The sequence below is a fragment of the Festucalex cinctus genome, chromosome 6 (genome assembly GCF_051991245.1).
Source record: "Festucalex cinctus isolate MCC-2025b chromosome 6, RoL_Fcin_1.0, whole genome shotgun sequence".
NCBI classification, from domain to species: domain Eukaryota; kingdom Metazoa; phylum Chordata; class Actinopteri; order Syngnathiformes; family Syngnathidae; genus Festucalex; species Festucalex cinctus.
The window spans coordinates 16,730,421-16,750,349 of record NC_135416.1 but is presented as its reverse complement, the minus strand read 5'-3'; the positions used below and the strand labels follow the sequence as shown (position 1 = coordinate 16,750,349).

The 19,929-nt window shown below is 40.8% G+C and overlaps 1 protein-coding gene across 11 annotated transcripts in view; it reads right to left on the bottom strand.

Annotated features, from left to right (window-relative positions):
* The window catches only part of LOC144020930 (endonuclease V-like), an 83,672-nt gene extending 64,787 nt beyond the window's left edge, over positions 1–18,885 (bottom strand). For all 11 annotated transcript variants that reach the window (XR_013283999.1, XR_013283995.1, XR_013283996.1 and 8 more), the window contains exons 1-7: positions 18,769–18,885; positions 17,582–17,753; positions 16,399–16,533; positions 14,638–14,677; positions 12,269–12,381; positions 3,466–3,534; positions 437–565 (exon numbers count right to left, since the gene is read on the bottom strand). Coding sequence is in view for 7 of the 11 variants with exons in the window: in XM_077524859.1 (XP_077380985.1) it covers positions 437–565; positions 3,466–3,534; positions 12,269–12,381; positions 14,638–14,677; positions 16,399–16,533; positions 17,582–17,753; positions 18,769–18,806 (696 nt within the window). In the remaining 4 variants the exon portion in view is untranslated. The remainder of the gene's footprint in view (positions 1–436; positions 566–3,465; positions 3,535–12,268; positions 12,382–14,637; positions 14,678–16,398; positions 16,534–17,581; positions 17,754–18,768) is intronic.
* Between the last annotated feature and the right edge of the window lie 1,044 nt (positions 18,886–19,929).

Sequence of the window (19,929 nt, the reverse complement as noted above, 5' to 3'; positions counted from 1 at the left end):
TAACACAATTAGCTGTTCACAAGTGGTATTACTGCAAGCCTGTGTCCAATAGTTTTCAGACTGGATTTGGCCCTTTGTCTGTGGATGTGACTTCATGCACGAATTGTGTACGTGAGTAGGGAGTGTGCAGTTTCATTTTTCAGCCACACGTGGCAATAGCGATTTGAAATGACTAGTATCAGAATTTACATATCAGGTGGCTGAGTTGTGTGATAATTGTGTTGAACTCTTAATCATGTTTCATTGGCATCATGGATGTGGTTGTGAACCTAATACATTAACTTGTAGCTTTGGGTTGCAGGACGTATGTTCTCATGTTGAAAACGTAATGCACGCTAGATGAATGGTAGCTGTTATCTCATTGATTTTGCAATGTATTGTATTTACATTACATTTGACCAATGTATGTGTGTGTACATGTGTATGTTCTTGTTACCTGTCTGATTGGCTCCGGAACTCTGAAGCGGCAGCAGCAGTGTGTGAGATGAACAGCTGTATCCAGACTGATCTTGTGGCCAACTGACACATAGACTGGCTTGGTGCTCTTGTCTGAGCTCCGTAGTGCCTGCATGAAGAGTTGAGAGGTTGTGAATGTGTACAAATAATAATAATAATAATAATAAAAAAAAGCTCAACTATTATCTTATATTATGACTAGACTTTCCATCAACCTGGTTGGCTAAACTGGATCAGCCAATATTTTTCCTTTGTGCACGTTTTGTGAATTGCCTGACTTTGCTGATCCAATCAAACACAGTGTTTCCCACATACAGTACAAGCATTTGTCACTTAATGTGACAAGCTGACTGTATAAGGCCCTCAGTGCCTACAAAGATTTATAGCCTATGTAAAAATAGACCATTAATACAGTAAAGAATATACAAAGGCAGTGTTTGTGCCATTATTCTCAGATTTCAAGTGTTCTTAATTGAAAGACAAGTGCAGGTCTCAGCAGGGCTTCAATGCATTGACTCACCAATTGTTTGGTCAGGCGATGATGTCAGGAACCGGGTTATGGATGTTGGATAGTTTGAAGAGGTGATATGTGAACAATACTAATCATTTGGCTTGAAATATTACAGGATATCAAATGATAGTCAAATAATAATGCAAATAATGCTTGAAAAACCTTATCAAGCCAAGAGGCCTGCCTAGCTTGTCTCCCCTCCCACACACACACACACACACACACACATACACACCACAGAGCTAAGGCAGCCATCTTGCTTTTAAGCCTTTTACCCAGCAGGAAGTACACACATCTAAATGCAGTAGCCATACCTGGCCAGTGGGGGCATACTAAACATAAAATTACCACTATGGTCAAACCTTCAAAACAAAGCAGAACTAACACAAACTTACAACTTGGATAAGTGCTTATTTAAACTTAACTAATCTTAAACCTCTTTACAAATTCATTAACTTATTAATTCCAAGTCCCCTTCGCGATAATGGCTCCAACAGGCAGCATCTAACTTCCCTTCATTTGCCATGAAGAAGTTACACCTCAAAAATCCTTTAATAATCTTTAATAATTAAGAACTTAATATAATTTTGAAAACGCTCTAACTAAACAATTTAGTACTGTAGTAATTTCTTCATGTTTTGAAAGCAGTGACATTGTTGCTAAAAATGAAGTTGTACTCAAATGGTAAATGGAGTGCACTTATTGGGTTCAGTATCGTGCTCAAGGACACTTCGACATGGTGAAGGTTGACGATCGAACATACAACCATCGAGTTAGGGAGACAACCACTTTCCCACTGAGCCATGCCGTTAAATACAAATGTTGCTCCATTTTGTAATTTGATTTTTCAAGAGCTTTTGATCTTGACTGGTCTGTGTTTGTGTAGGTTTTTTTCCCCAGTGGTTGCACACACCTGGTTCTTATTGCAAACAGATTTTGAAAGCGTATGAGTGGTACAGGTACAATTCCTCCATGGATGTTTCCAGAGGCAAATACAGATATGAATGCAAAGTGTTTGGAGAAAGACTGGACAATGAGTGACATAGTGGTGAAAACAAATGAGTACTGGTACATAAGAAAAAAATACATATTATAGCTACCTTGTGATTTATTGTATACTGATGGTTCGAAGAATGGTGTAGGGGTGTTTATTCCAGAATTTGGTGTTATAGAGTGTCAAAGTGTCTATTAAATCATGTGTCAGTATGAACAGCAGAATTGGTGGCAGTAATTATTTGTCGACAAAGGAGGAATGGGTGGAAGAAATAAGACCAGATTCAATGTCTATGGTGGAGAATTTACACTCAATGAACATAATCAGGGACGACTTGTTCATTGAAATACAACATAGTTTGTTCAGGATTCACAGGGGTGGCATTAAGGTCCAATTTTGCTAGGTGCCGCCAGCACACACGGGGCTGAAGGGAAATGGGGTGACAGATGGTCTAGCAAAAAGAGCACTTGGAAAGAATATAACTGTTGCAGTACCACTGGGAAAAGGAGAGGGTAAAAGCATCATTAGCAGAAAAGGGTTAGACATATGGGGGGGAAATGGGAAAGGGAAAAGAAGGGAAGACAAAACAATATTTTGTTTTTAAAAATCATTAATGTTGAAAGTAATTATCGAAGGAATTGTGTACTGTGGAAAGTTCACATTTGAGAGAGAGGCTGAAATGGAATGTGAGAGCAGCACAGCGTGATTGGACGATTGGCGGTATACTTGGGGCTGAAGGAGGAGACAAGATCAGGCGGGAAATTGTAAAGCTGAGGACATGAGTACAGTGGATCGCGGTATGCACCTGAACATTGCTTGTAATCTGCCAATAATTGAAAGAAAAAGATGTCAGATTATGTACCTAATCATCTCCATTGCCTTGTGTTTGTTTGTAGCCATGGTTAGTGTCGCCTTCCGGTCTTCTGTCCTTGTTCTAGGCCGTAATTTCTGCTCCTCTGTCTTTTGGTGTGCTATTGTGGAGTTTAGCTTCTGTTTTTCCACTCTGCTTTGTTTGACTTTCTCTTTAATGTTGTGTAAATTACATCGAGTTTGTCATAGCTTTTATTTTGTTAAGATTTTCATCCCGTTTGTTTGTGTATTGCACATTCTCTTTTTGTTACTTGTCCAGTTGTTTCCACCTATATACGGCTAAATATAAATTTCTATCTAGTGCAGTCCTTAGTTAATTTTTTTTAATTTCTGTTTGCTGTAGTGCTCCATCTATCCACATTGTGGATTTTTGGTTGCTTTCGGGGGTTGTTTTTTCCTCCAAAAGTTTAAGCAAACGCCTTATTATATCCCTAACCCTTAGTTGTGTACTTTGGAGTCTCATACTTGACAACAGGTCAGTGATTGGTGATCGGCCCCCAAAGTCTTGATCATTGTAAAGCCTAACCGTGACAGCCAGGTTCATTTTGTTGCACATGAATTTTTACACTTGTAATCATCTACAGAGAGGGAGAGATTGTAAGTCATTTTTAATTAGCACATCTTCCCCCTGTACCTTTCCAAGCACTTTGCCAGAGGTTGCTCTGAGTGGAAAGCTGTCTCCTCCTTTCTGCAGTGCTGATATCTACGAAAGCAAAGGAAATATACTGGAGGTCAGAATCAGAAACATAATAATTAAAACACACACACATCTGCTGTAAATGTATTACTAGTTTCCTATCTTCATTATCTGATTCATTTGGATGTCTGGAGGTTTCAATGTCAACATCTCTTGAAGAGAAACTTGTGTTTAAATGTCTGAATATAACTGCAATGTTGAATCTGTTGAGGTTGATAAGTATTGTGACACCAAATTGTCCATAGAAAAATATGTACATCTTCTCTGTACATTCTTAACACCTTGATATATTACGTACAAGGTTGGTTATGGTTAAAACTAGTGTTGTTCCGATACCATTTTTTGCCTCCCGATACCGATACCGATACCCAGCTTTGCAGTATCGGCCAATACCGATACCATACCGATACTTAAGGTTTTTTTTCCTCAACATGAAAAAGCTGTCCTGCCATTGGTTCAGAGCATTCAAGGGCCAATAGGATATCTTAGATCGGCATGCAGTGAACATGTCATATATGAGTGAATGTTGTGCACGAGCCAGACACAAGATGCTGCATCCAAAATCCTATATTAGCGTTGGAATTAATGGTATCGGCATGTTACTTGTGAGTAGTCACCGATACCGATACCACTGTTTTTATGCAGTATCGGCACCTCTGCCGATACCAGTATCGGTATCGGAACAACACTAGTTAAAACAACTTTAGCCTGAAATTTACCTTACAGATAAATTACTTAATTCAAGGGATTAAGGGGCATATTCTCCCGTTTGCAACCAAGCCATTTCCTTTCTTGCTTTTCCTGCAATGCAAATTAAATTAAATACAATGCAAATTGAGAGTTGACCAGCTTGCCAAACAATGCACTTCACGTGTTGTGCATCAGATAGTAAAAAACAAATCGACAAACAAACAAAACCTATAGTTTAATCGGTTCATTATTACGACAACTATTAAAGAAAAAGTCAGCTGGTGCTGATCCTTTTTTGCATCAATTAATATGATATAATGTCAACATTCAGCTGTCATCGTAATGTAGTAGGGACACATATACAGCCGTTGGGCAGTCAGTGAGGGACAGATGAAAGAATCGGTGCGTGTGCAGTCACGTTTTTGTCTGACTGAAGCGCACAGGAGAATATGCCACGAAAAACAATCAGTCAAATGTATTTTATCATGACAGGGGGATATAAGAAAGCATTTCTGATTCTTGGAAAGTTTCTCATGTTAAAAAGAATTGGAGAAACCATCTGGTTTAGTTGTCACGGTTACATAAGAGTGGCTACCAGTGTGCTGTTGCATAAAACATGACTTGTATTTTTCAGTTATTCCGGCTGAATCAACTACACTGTTGACTGATCACACAAACCTTTTCATAAATTTCAAATGAAGTTCAAAACTAGACACGGAAATTAAGTGGTTAGCACTGAATAACAACACCAGAAGGAACCTAACCTACGATAGGAAATACAGATGTTTCAGAATCTTGACACGTGATGCATCTCCACAATAAAATAATAAAACCACTAAGAATGTAAGTGATTATAGTATTCTAAGTTAATGAGTAGTTTATTGTTTCAAGATGTTCTAATACACAACAGAGGGAAAAAAAAAAAAAGTCAGATGTCATGATGGGGAAGTAGTACTTTGCATTATAGGCCAGAATGATGAAGGGCGCTTCCATAATGGATGGGGTGTACAGTCTACTATGACTCACCAAAGCAATGAGACAACAAGGAGAGGGGAAGGTTAAAAGGGGCACAGATCTCTGCTGGAATCAGACGAGGTTTGTGTGTTTTGCCTACATACTGTGAGGGGAGTGCAAGGTGAAACCAGTAAAGGATCCACACTACAGCAGCAGACGTCACAAAGCGAGCAAGTCATCAATAACAGAATAGTTTGACTTGGCACTCGTAAGTTAGTGTGACAAGAGGGAAGAATGGGGAGAATAGAGAATGTCAATTAGGATGTGAAAAGAGTGGTTACATTCGAGCGCCAATCTGGTTAATGCAGCAGATTATGTGATCGACTTTCCCTTTTTGCTATTACAATTTGACTCTGATGGGATCAATTAAAGCAGAGACCCACTCAATTAAACAGAAAGATGTCCCTGTGTGGCCTTGTAGAACGCATTAGCACCACATGCAGGAATGGAGTAAAACAGTCTTGCCTTGGACAGTGATCTCCTGGATACCATATTATTTTGTCACTTTATGTTTTGTGTCGTTCATGCTGTTTCCGTGTTGGTGTATTTCCTTCGACCAGGACGTCCAGTCATTCGAGGTCATGTGCCATTGTGAGTTGTGGCATGTCTCATAAACACATCAACAGACGGGTAATAACTTTGTTTTAGCCCTCATCATTTAAGAAAATGTATTTATTTTTGTATTCTGCTTGACTGATGCTGTCATTCCAAGTGTATCCACCATCATATGCCATTCAAAGAGGACAAAACGCACTATATATTAGTGTTGTTCCGATACCGATACTGCTATCGACAGAGGTGCCGATACTGCATTGAAACAGTGGTATCGGTATCGGTGACTACTCACAAATAACATGCCGATAACATTAATTCCAACGCTAATATAGGATTTTGGATGCAGCATCTTGTGTCTTGCTCATGCACGACATTCACTAGTATGTGACGTGTTCACTGCATGCCGATCTAAGATATCCTATTGGTCTTTGAATGCTCTGAACCAATGGCAGGACAGCTTTTTCATGTTGAGGAAAAAAAAAACTTAAGTATCGGTATGGTATCGGTATCGGCCGATACTGCAAAGCTGGGTATCGGTATCGGGAGCCAAAAAACGGTATCGGAACAACCCTACTATATATAAAAATACATAAAACAGCAACAATCGCATGCGCACGCCAACACATACTGACACACTAGTAGAGTCTAAAAGACCAGCCATGTCTGTCGAGCAGTATATGCCACCATTTGTTTTCCAATTTAAGGCTAAACTTTCAATGACTGTCACTTTAGGATGTCGAGCAGTATATGCCACCATTTGTCGAGCAGTATATGCCACCATTTGTTTTCCAATTTAAGGCTAAACTTTCAACGCCCCCTCCGTGAGCCGGCACCTTAACGTGGTGGGGGGGTTTGCGTGTCCCAATGATCCAAGGAGCTATGTTGTCTGGGGCTTTATGCCCCTGGAAGGGTCACCCATGGCAAACAATTCCTAGGTGAGGGGCCAGACTAAGCACGGCTCAGAAGACGCCTTATGACGAATACGAACTTTGGAGACGCGTTTCCCTCGCCCGGACGCGGGTCACCGGGGCCCCCCTCTGGAGCCAGGCCTGGAGGCGGGGCTCGCTGGCGAGCGCCTGGTGGCCGGGCCTGCACCCATGGGGCCCGGCCGGGCACAGCCCGAAGAGGCAACGTGGGTCCCCCTTCCCACGGGCTCACCACCGGTGGGAGGGGCCAAAGGGGTCGGGTGCAGTGCAGGCTGGGTGGCAGCCAAGGGAGGAGACCTTGGCGGACCGACCCCCAGCTACAGAAGCTGGCTCTTGGGACATGGAATGTCACCTCTCTGGCAGGGAAGGAGCCCGAGCTGGTGTGCGAGGCCGAGAAGTTCCGACTAGACATAGTTGGACTCGCCTCCACACACAGCTTGGGCTCTGGTACCAGTCCTCTTGAGAGGGGTTGGACTCTCTTCCACTCTGGAGTTGCCCACGGTGTGAGGTGCAGAGCAGGTGTGGGCATACTTATTGCCCCCCGGCTCGGCGCCTGTACGTTGGGGTTTACCCCGGTGGACGAGAGGGTAGCCTCCCTCCGCCTTCGGGTGGGGGGACGGGTCCTGACTGTTGTTTGTACATATGCACCAAACAGCAGCTCAGAGTACCCACCCTTTTTGGAGTCCTTGGAGGGTGTGCTGGAGAGCGCTCCCTCTGGGGACTCCCTCGTCCTGCTGGGGGACTTCAACGCTCACGTGGGGAATGACAGTGAGACCTGGAGGGGCGTGATTGGGAGGAACGGCCCTGATCGGAACCCGAGCGGTGTTCTGTTATTGGACTTCTGTGCTCGTCACGGTTTGTCCATGACGAACACCATGTTCAGGCATAAGGGTGTCCATATGTGCACTTGGCACCAGGACACCCTAGGCCGCAGTTCGATGATCGACTTTGTTGTCGTGTCATCGGATTTGCGGCCGCATGTTTTGGACACTCGGGTGAAGAGAGGGGCGGAGCTGTCAACTGATCACCACCTGGTGGTGGGGGAAGATGCCGGTCCGACCTGGCAGACCCAAATGTATTGTGAGGGTTTGCTGGGAACGTCTGGCGGAATCCCCTGTCAGAAAGAGTTTCAATGCCCACCTCCGGCAGAGCTTCTCCCTTGTCTCAGGGGAGGCGGGGGACATTGAGTCCGAATGGGCCATGTTCCGCGCCTCCATTGTTGAGGCGGCCGATCGGAGCTGTGGCCGTAAGGTGGTCGGTGCCTGTCGCGGCGGCAATCTTCGAACCCGCTGGTGGACACCAGGATGCCGTCAAGCTGAAGAAGGAGTCCTATCGGGCCTTTTTGGCCTGTCGGACTCCGGAGGCAGCTGACAGGTACCGGATGGCCAAGCGGAACGCGGCTTCTGCGGTTGCTGAGGCAAAAACTCGGACATGGGAGGAGTTCGGTGAGGCCATGGAAAACAACTTCCGGACGGCTTCGAGGAAATTCTGGTCCACCATCCGGCGTCTCAGGAGAGGAAAGCAGTGCCCCATTAACACTGTGTATAGTGGCGATGGGGTGCTGCTGACCTCGACTCCGGAAGTCGTGAAGCGGTGGGGGGAATACTTCGAAGACCTCCTCAATTCCACCAACACGTCTCCTTTTGAGGAAGCAGAGTCTGGGGACTCTGGGGTGGGCTCTCCTATCTCTGGGGTCGAAGTCACTGAGGTGGTTGGAAAGCTCCTCGGTGGCAGGGCCCCGGGGGTGGATGAGATCCGCCCGGTGTTCCTAAAGACTCTGGATGTTGTGGGGCTGTCGTGGTTGACACGCCTCTACAACATCGCGTGGACATCGGGGACAGTGCCTCTGGATTGGCAGACTGGGGTGGTGGCCCCCCTTTTTAAGAAGGGGGACCGGAGGGTGTGTTCCAACTACAGAGGGATCACACTCCTCAGCCTCCCTGGTAAGGTCTATTCAGGGGTGCTGGAGAGGAGGTTCCGTCGGGAGGTCGAATCTCGGATTCAGGAGGAGCAGTGTGGTTTTCGTCCTGGCCATGGAACAGTGGACCAGCTTTACACCCTCCGCAGGATCCTCGAGGGTGCGTGGGAGTTCGCTCAACCAGTCCACATGTGTTTTGTGGATTTGGAGAAGGCGTTCGACCGTGTCCCTCGGGGAGTTCTGTGGGGGGTGCTTCGGGAGTACGGAGTGCCGGGCCCCTTGATACGGGCTGTTCTTATGAGTATTTTGAATGACACATCGTTTCTTGAACCAATTCTAATCCTATCTTGACTTTGCACCAGAAATAGTCAAATTAACAAATCCATGTAAATGGCTACCACAGTCTGAATGCATTTTACAGCGTGGCCTTTTGTTACCTCTAACTAGCTCAATAGGCCGTCTAATCAATCGGTTACACCATCCTCCCAGCAAAAGACAAGATCAGCCGTAAATGCAGGCACCCCAAAACAAACTAAATTTACAATCTTGGGCATTTGCTCTCAGCTGCAACTATAATCATGGCCAAAGCTGAGGTAGAAATTATGTCTTTGGGAAGATAGATAGGTCAACAAAACAGACTTTGTTGCCAATGGGTTGTTATCGCCACCATTACTCCCAAAGTAAGCATTAGGGAGTAATAACTTTAATCTTCGACACAATGTTTTCCAAGAGTTCACTTAAGTGTTAAGGTCTACAGTGAACCCAAGCTATTCAAGGAGGATAGGTACCAGGCCAGCCAGCAAATAGCAAAAATCTTGTCACTCAAGAACATCGTTATTCAGTTAAAGCAACAATAAAAAGTAATATCAAATAAATAAATTGGGGCCGAAAATGAAAAGAGCAGAGCAAAATGGCATTAGGTGGAGTAGGCAGCTTTAAACATGTGTGTTTTGAGTTGTTGTTGTTTTTTTGTTTGTTTTTTTTTGGAGGAAGAGGATCTGAGGGTGTGGGAGTGAATGAAGATGGTTGGATGGATGGATGGATGGATGGATGGATATATGGATGGATGGATGGATGGATGGATGGATGGATGGATGAACAAGATCGGAACCCTTACGTTGAGTACTCAAATGCTGAATATACTGTTCAATTTCTAGCTTACATCATATTTTTAATATAAGAGATGAATAGGAATAGAAAAAATATTATTCAAATATTTCAGTGTATGAATACACTCATTGCACTGAACCAATAATTATAGAGTTCTGGACATTTCTGGGGAAAAAACAGTGTATGCATACTTGCAGTCTGATATCCATGTAGAATGTATTATTAGTTCAGTTCACTGTCCTTATCCAGCAGACGCCACATGATTTCTTCCAAATCCGACAACTACATTATTGTCTGTTCTTATCTTTTAGATGCCTGCATGAGATGGTTGCTTATTGGATGAATTGATCTCGCTAGACCCTCGGCAGGTCATTGAGGCTCAATTTGCATATTTATGAAATCCAATTTAATTTTCCCCACATGTTCACACACACACACACACACACACACACACACACACACCTCCAAAAATTTTGGAACATTGTAGCCTAATTGCTTTAGTTTTGCTGTAGACTCAAAAGACATTGTATTGAAAGATGAAGATGAAACAACAGTTTCCAGGTATTTACATCTGCATCTAATACACAACTTACAGTACATAAAACCCATGTGCACTTTAAAATGTGGGTTGAGCCTATGAATACTACATTTATACTAGTTACATAGAAGAAGAAAGTAACTGTTGATGTACCAACAGCCACAAACAGAGCGATCAGGGAAAACAGCATCAGTAGAAGACATTGTCAGAGCTGTGAAGAAAGACAACAGCAACAACCTCCAAAGCAGGAATGTAGTTACAAACTACCGTTCGCATTAGACTTTATCATCAAATGTACAATAATACACAAGTACATTCGTTTGCAAGGAGAAACTTCCATGGACTGAAGAAACAAAGATGAGCATTTGCCAAAGTACAGTAATAGAAAATTGTTCCTAAACTTTTGCTCAACAAAAAATGTCATGTATCCAGCAAAAAAAATAAATAAATAAAAATATTTGCTTTGGTTGCAGTGGTTGATTCATGTCCTTTGTCCCTCTTTGACATCATATTTCTCTTTCTGTTTTGGACACTCGGGTGAAGAGCGGGGCGGAGTTGTCAACTAATCACCTCCTGGTGGTGTGTTGGCTCCGATGGTGGGGCAAGATGCCGACCCGACCTGGCAAACCCAAACATATTGTGAGGGTTTGCTGGGAATGTCTGGCAGAATCCCCCATCAAAAAGAGTTTGAACTCCCACCTCCAGCACGACTTGGCACACGTCCCAGGAGTGGTGGAGGATACGAGTCAGAGTGGACCATGTTCCGCACCTCCATTGTTGAAGCGGCTGATCGGAGCTGTGACAGTAATGTGGTCGGTGCCTGTCATGGTGGCAATCCCTACAAGGGATGCTGTTAAGCTGAAGAAGGAGTCGTATCAGGCCTTTTTGGCCCGTGGGACTGCAGAGTCAGCTGACAGGTATCAGCTGGCCAAGTGGAATACAGCTTTGAGCTATGAGTCAGTGGGGAGAATACTTCGAAGACCTCCTCAATTCACAGACACGTCTTCCTTTGAGGAAGCAGAGTCTAAGGTGTGTGCTTTCCTGTCTGTGTGGGATTGAAGTCACAGAGGTGGTTAAAAAGCTCCTTCCCAGGGGTAGATGAGATCCGGCCAGAGTTCCTAAAGGCTCTGGACTGGCAATAGGCCCCAGGGACAACCCAGGACACACTGGAGAGATTACCAGGGAGATAACCAGGGAACGCGTTGGGATCCCCACGGATGAGCTAGACGAAGTTAGAATCTAAAGTTGCTGCCCCCGCGACCCGACCCCGGATAAGCAAAATAAAATTCAAATTAAAATAAAAAGTTCATCACAAGAGAATGGCATGAGCTTCTTATTGCAAATGCAAGCAAAAGAAATAATACTAAAAAAAAAAAGTGAAGAATCAGACAGAATAAAATAGCTGTCCAATAGTTCTCCCACCCAGGTTTTGTCGACCACACAATTACAAATTGCTGCATCAGGGTATGGAAAGAAACCAGTGTAAATTAACTCATTTGTTCCCCAAAACGTATAAATACGTTCTATCTATAAATATTACATGTACATATACATTTGGGTTTTTTTTTATGCTAGAGCACACAGGATTTGATGCAGCCTGTGAACTGAAGAGAATGGTTCAAACAATGGTAGTAATTACAAAAACGGCCAGCAGATGGAAGCAGAGTATAAGAGATCAACCAGGGCATGTTGCAACAAGCTGTTTTCTCCACAGTTTTAAACAGATTTTTAAAGAATGATGAAACTTAGCTATATTGTCATGTTAATTGCTGCAAAACAGAAACAGACAGAAATATACTTTTTCCCTGATGAAAGAAGACACCATAATCCTTCTTTTGGGAGGTTCCATGATTTTTATAGCAATAGAACAATATACTGCGGGCCTGGCAAATCAGTCAAAATCCAGTAAAGCAGCTGAGAACGAGCTGGGCTAGCTTCAGTGAAAATGGCTGGGAGTGAATGTGTTAAAAGAGAAATATGAGAGTTTACCTGAGACTGGTGTTCTTCATTTTTGTACACACCCTGGACCTGGAGCAGGTTCTTGGCAACACCCACACACGGCAGCCCTGACAGCACTCCAACGTGACATGCCAGTCCGAATTCTGCATCATCCACATAGAGAGAGCAATCCAAAAACATTTGGCATTAAATACAAAACCCTCCTGTAACGTCTCATTATCCCATACAGGGATCCTGGCGTAAAACACTCACTGGGAAGTGTTTTCAGTGAAAAGATAACTATCTATCTATAATTTAATTAAAAAAAAAAACTATCTATAATTTAAAAAATAAATAAATAAATAAATTAATTAATTAATTAATTATAGTTTAAAATATAATTATTTTTTTAATTAAAGATAGTTTTTGGTAAATTATAGTTTTTGTAAATTATAGAAATTTAAATGATTAAATTATAGATAAAAAAAACTACAATTTAAAAAGAACTATATAATTAAAAAATATATAATTAAAAAAAAATATCTAGAATTTACAAAAAACTATCTATAATTTAAAAACATATCTATAATTTACAAAAACTATCTATAATTAAAAAAACTATCTATAATTTTAAAAGACTATCTATAATTTATCTATATTTAAAAAAAAACTAATAATTAAAAAAAAACTATCCATGATTAAAAAAAAAATATAATTTATATTATTTTTAGATTTAAAAAAAATATCTATAATTTAAAAAAAAATTGGAGTATCCTTACAAGTGACAACTTGTTTAGAGAAATACTTCCACATACTCCAACAGTCAGCTTTCGGAAGGCCCCCACCCTTGGCAATAAACTGGTGAAAAGCTATCTCCCCCCTTTTGCAAAACAAAGACTTGGCTCAGTACAACAACTGGAAATTTTAGATGAAATTTTAGAACTGTGTGCATTGTAATACCAAAAAGACTACCAATGTGTTTACTAATATAGTAAATAATAACAAATATAACATTAACTCATTTATTAATTGGAACACTACATATGTTGTTTATAAACTCGAATGCCCTTGTGGCCGTTTCTACATTGGTAGAACTAAACGCAAATTTAAATCCAGACTTGCTGAACATAAACAAGCCATAAGAAGTGGCAATGCTCTATATCCATTGGCATTACATTATAAATATTCTAATCACTGTAATTCAACTTTAAAAGCCTATGGTATAGAATATATTCCTGAGTTCATAAGAGGAGGTGATAGACTGAAAAGAGTCCTGCAGAGAGAATCTCTTTGAATCTACACTTTAAGAGCTACTGAGTATCCTGGTCTGAATGGCGAGCTTGATTTCACTCCTATTCTCTAAAAATCTCTTTTGAAAAAGACATTGTAAATAATATCTTGTGTAATGTGTTTTTTATCAGTATATTTTAAAAGTATTGCTAAATGTTGCTTGCTGATTTTGTACCAGCTGATTGTGTGCCCTGCCCATTATGATCATGTGACAAACCCCTATATAAGCAGACATGTGACTTTCAGCTTGCCCTGACGAAGGCCTACCAAGGCCAAAACGCGTAGGCAATTTTTAATCAACTGGCCATGTTGTAACAAAGGCCTTTCAGAGTGCCTCAGTTTTTTCCCTCTATTAGTGTTGATGTAGTTAGCCCCTTGTTTTCTGTCAGTCTGCGTCAGTCCACTGTGTGTCAAGTTTTGTCGTTGCCCCACGTTCTGCTATCACCTTGTCTAGCTTTTTACTTAGCTCATCGTTTTTTTTTTTTATTATGGACTTTGTTTTCATGTTTACTGTACTGTATAATCAGTATCCTGCTTAGTGACTTCTTAGAGGTTAGGTTTAGATCTCGCAGCCATTTATTTCATGATGAGTTTTGCTTTCATTTCATTGTTCTGACAACATAACGCAGATGAATCTTTGAGTGGCACTCTGAGATATCTTATGAGAGAAAATTTATAATCACAATGTCGTTACTGATAAACCAGGCATAGAGCAGTTGTCCCAAACTTTTTTTTTTTTTTAACTAGACACCTGCACTTTGCCGCTGAAACAGAACATAATTTATTACGTCACCTTCATTATCATTGTCATCGTCACGATGTTATTCCGTAATATTTGACACATGTTGAAATGCTTTTGTATTGTTTTCAAAGTGTGTTTAAAGACCCCTAAAAAAAGTGCTACAATAAAATGACCAGAGTGTATTTCCAAATTATACACCAACTGGCCACAGTGATAAGACCATTTGCACAATGAATGAAATTCAAAACAAGAAGACCAAGTAAATGCTACTCGGTCTTGATACACAATAAGAGTTATTAATTTAACAAGAGTTTCATTATATTTGGGGTGGTGGCCACCTGCCCTGCATGACAATGAGAGCTAGTAGAGTAATTTTATGTTTTCTTACCTCTGTAGTGAAAGAGACCATTGCCATCCACAAACAGCACCTATTAAGACACAAATTACACATCTAAAACATTAACACTGACAATTGATCTTAACTGTGGCAATTTGCAGTATTAACTGAATTACATAGGTTTTATATATTTATTAATTTTTTATTAGCAAACCAATTTCCAAATACATTTTATCTTTGGTGTCTATCAATGACCATCACGATTAATGTTAAATGATGTTAAACATCACAATTAAATTAGTTGACATCTTTTTTTTTTGCCTCGAAATTTATTACTTTTACTAATTTATTGGTCACATGTGCACATGTGCATATGTGCAAGTTTGCAGAATTTTCCATAATCCTTTAATGGTGACTCTGGAAATGTTAGTTGGCTGACGATCATAATGAGTTCTTATTTGTTGGGAAGTAAGCAATTCCTTCCAATCCCACGTTCCCATTCATTTGTTTAAGTATCCCTTAAGGGAGGTGCTGTCTGCTGTCTTTATTATATGTTAGCATATAACAAATGGGCCTCATTACGTTTATTATCCTTGCCAAGAGCAAAGCTCAACAGAGTTTATGTTTTCACCTATGTTTATATACATATATACATACATATGTTTATTGCCTTCACACACAAAAAAGGCCGAAGTGAGCACTTAGGAGTTGGTGTGGATCCGCAGAGCAGAGCCAGAAATTTAGCACTGTGAAAACTGTGATCTACAAATGACAGTGAACACGTTTTTTTTTTGTTTTTTTCTGTGAGTTGTTTGGCATTCGTCGCCACATCGCAATCAAATTACTGTCATGCGTTGGACTGGAAGGGAGCATAAGCATACATTTGAATAACTGCTCTAATTAAAATAGCAAATTGATTTCACCTAAGCAGCATCTTTCTGTGTATAAGATCTTTGGGTCATTATTATGTTGCAAAGACGTGTGTGCCATTTTGACATTGGGCAGCACATTTCTCGAGAATATGTTGTCTTGAGATTTCAGAACAGGCCTAGAACATAGCAGAGACTGCTCCATGGTTCACAGTAGGAACCGTGTTCTTTTCTTGGTATGATTCATTTTTCCATCTGTGAACATAGAGCTCATGTACCTTGCCAGAATGTTCCAGTTTTGTCTCATCTGTCTATAGGACATTCTCCCAGACGTTTTGTGGCTTGCTAACATGCAGTTTGGCAAATTCCAGTCTCACTTTTTAAAATGATTTCCAGTATTGTCAACTGGTGCCCTTTTAATCGTCTCCCATGAAGTCTATTTTGGCTCAATCAACAACAAATGGCGCAATCTCACAAATGTACCTTTACTTTGGAGTTCACCTTTAATTTCTTTGGCAGTTGTTCTGGGACCTTTGTGACCATTCATATTATCAAACTTCTGCGGTCATATCCAGGCAGTTTGGCTACAGTTCGGTGAATCTTAAAGTGATAGTCCTAGGTTTTTCACTTCGAAATAAACACTTGAAGTACACACATGAAGTTCGTCTCAATCAACACACCTGGACTTTTGTTAATGTGTGGTGGTGATTTTTTCCCCCCGCGACCTATATTTTGCCATTTTGTTGTGCTTTGCCATAAGTGGGACATTTTCTGGGAGAAAGTCAATGTTTAGCCCTCCAGCCAATCACAAAGCGAATTATGTGATCCAACATCAGCCCGACCCCATGTTTGTCAAAATGTTTGTCTCTAATTTTCTTTCTAATATCCTAAGTGGTAGTTCTGTGAATTGCAATGCTTGCAATATTCTACAATGTAATCTGACCTGAGGCACAAGTGCGGGCTTCTCCCTTTCAAGCCGCTGCAAAGCCTCCAAGAGGAAAGGCGTTTCTCTGAAGGCAAGAAAGCCTGCCATGTAGGGTGCTGTCAGGGTCACCATCTGGCTGTCCTCATAGAGCACCTGGAGGGAAGCAAGGCGTCAGAAAGATTTCAAATACCTCGAAATACACTACATCTGGATTTACAGATAAACACAAAATATATGCTAAATTTAGCTAAAGCTAAAGCTCGTTGCCCTGCGATTGGCTGGCAACCAGTCCAGGGTGTCCCCCGCCTACTGCCCAGAGCCAGCTGAGATAGGCGCCAGCACCCCCGCGACCCTTGTGAGGAATAAGCGGTCAAGAAAATGGATGGATGGATAAAGCTCGTTTGTAGGCACCTTCACATAGCATAATGACTTTCCCATTATGATTTATGACATTTGTCAAGAGTATTTTCCTTTATGCAATCAAAGTTAATGAAATGTTCAGACATTCTATTCAACAACATCATTGTGTACCCTACTTGCATTCAATTCACCCTCAGCGCTGGCCATTTGTCACACAATTGAGCCAAGTTGGCATGTCACATAATACAGCCTGGCAACAGAAACATGGTGCTCGCTTATGTAACTTCACTTCAGTACTTTACTGTCATTCACGGTAGAGACTGCACTAGTCAATCAATCAATCACCCATTCGCATCATTCAAATGAACTTATCAAGTGAGCCAAGACATTGTCTGTCCTGTTCAAATGCCTGTTTTTTTGTTTTTTTGTTTTTTTGTGTGTGTGGTATTAAAAGATGAGACCAAGAAACTCTTTTAATTCCCCCCCCAACATTGTCGACCTATAACCTGTAAAATTAATTGGAAAAAAATAAACATCTGAGACAATGTTGTTGAACAAGTGTGCACACCCTGTAACTGTGGATGTTGTTGTGTTCAATCACATTTAAACTAACATAAAATGTGAATCCACACACCTGCCACCATTTAAAGTACCTAATGAAGTTCAGCTGTTCATTTCTATGTAGTAGAACTGAAGAAATGGATTTCTCCCCAAAAAGGGGGAACAAAAACAATGAATGAAAAAGTTGTTTTAAAAGATGTATGGATGTGTTAGTCATGGGTTTATTAAGTGATCGCATTGTTGTCTTAAAAAGTCTGGCGATCGAGCGGACGCAGCTCACCTCAAGATCAGGGTAGCTGAGCACCACGAGCTGGGAGCAGGCATTGACGTCATCACCTTTGATGAAGGAGAGGTCCAATCCGGCGACCCGTTCCAGTCCCGAGAAGTCTGAGCTCTTCTGCCAGTCTTCCGTGTCCTCCTCCACCACTTGCTCTCTGAGACAGGCCTGCTCACTACACACATGACACAAGACCAACACAACAAAAGCACATGCTGAGCATTACATTTAGCAGTAAAGGCCACAATATCATGCTTGTCATTGGTACGCCTGCACTTTCTTCATAGTTTATTAGTGTACAGGCAAGTTAGAATTGAAAGTTGTGGGCCTTCAGTGTCAGACCACATTGTGCTGCAACATGCTGGTCTGCACTGAGGTGGACTGGAAGTGATATAGCGTAACTGACAGCCTAGACAAGAGATAGAGATTAAGGTCAAAGGCAAAGCAGAAAGAACTTGTACTGCCGTATGCAACTCTGTTGTTTGCGTCTGTTGCTGCTCTGTGTGTTGAAGTTGCTGTTGTTTGAAGGTTTCTAATTACCGTAACATCTATAGTATGCTAATTTCTATAGTGATGTTCAATACCACATTTTTAGACCGACACCAGTACGAGTACTCTACTCGAGTAGTTACCATGTATTTTGATATGTAAAATTACAAAAAAACAAAAAAAAAACATCTCATATAATTTTAAAGAAAGACCTATATATCCCAACATAGCATTTCTTCTATATTGCCCAAATTAATGGAAATGTACTAATTTTCTAATTTCAAGTTCCAGATCAAAAACACCAACTGTCACGAGTACCGGTACCTTGAAATAAGGCTGGATTTCAGCACTCACCCATCCCTACTTATTTCTATTAGTCCGTCTGTGGCCTTTCGTGTCATATTTTAGAACCAAACTAGCAGACTTTCTTTAGATGAAATTATAGTTTGGTTGAACATTATGGTGTTTAAATATACAATATTTAATTCTCTTTGTTTTATGTGTCAGTTTTACAGTAAACTTATATATAAATATAATCATGAGTCAATCCTGCGCTGATGAGGTAATAAGTGCAATGCAATATCTGCATTACAAATTCTTCCATAAAAATAACAATGTTCAGTTCTATACTGCTGCTTGTTCGTAACTCGGATTATTGAACAAACATAAACATAAGTATACTATTTCGCAAACACACTGACCTTTCCCACTGCTTGACCAACTCATCTGTTGGAGACATTTATTCTATTAGAACGCGTTGGACAGAAGACATCCGATTGTCATTTTATTTACTGCTACTCTGGGTACAATGCTTCCGTGTGTGACGTCATCCCTGCTCTTGAACCCAGCCAAAGCATTACCTACGGTAACACTACCATCTAGTGGCACAAAGACAAATCACAATGAATATAAACACAAAAGGACCAAAAGTGACAAAATTTGAATAAATACACCATTAAATAAAGACTGGAAATTAAAAACATATACATGTGGTTGCCATTTACAATAAATTGACACTTTCAAAGTCCTTGTAAAGTGAAAATAAATGTGCCTTCTAAATTCGACAGAGAAAATAAGGTGTTTTTTTTGTTTGTTTTTTTTGAAAATTTGCATTTAACATTCACAACACAATAACAAACATCAATTCCAAGTTTATATCTTACTTACATTCACAGTATTGAAAACAAAAAGCAATCAACAATTATACATAAAAAAGAAAAACAAAAAAGTTAATAGCCTACTGTTAAACTTAATTGAATGATGTAAGCCTAGACAAATTCTATTCTCTCCGCTATAAATGCGCTGTTCCACACTCAAATGTCCACTAGTCCTGTTTAAATGAATGCTACTTCGTCTAGCAGCATTCCCATTCTTATACTACACAAAACTACATATTTGTGCTATGAAAATATATCCCACCACAACACACTCTAAAGTGGGCACGTAAGCCTGTCGATGGCTAAGTTAGACTTTTAAATTTAGTTTAGTTAGTTAGTCAGTTAGTTAGTTAGTTTAAATCATTGGATATATGTGTTCTTTTTTGTAACAGGATATTTCCTTGCCAATGATTGCATTGTGTGATCGTGTCAAACCGCCAATAAAATTTTGAACATTGAAAATTTCTCCATGACAACAAAAAGGGTTTGAGAGGATAAAGAACGTTTGAGAGTGTGGCAAGAGGCTCCCAAGTCAGCGCCGCTCAGTGAGATACAAGCTTAGTGGTTGCGAAGACCAGAATAGGAAGAGGGCTAAATGTGATATTGGTCGTTACCAGAGCCCTTGAGCAACTATGTATCATTTTCAGTTGATAAGTGGCAAAATGGCCACCCACTGGGATGGATAAAAACAGGTGTATTACCTGT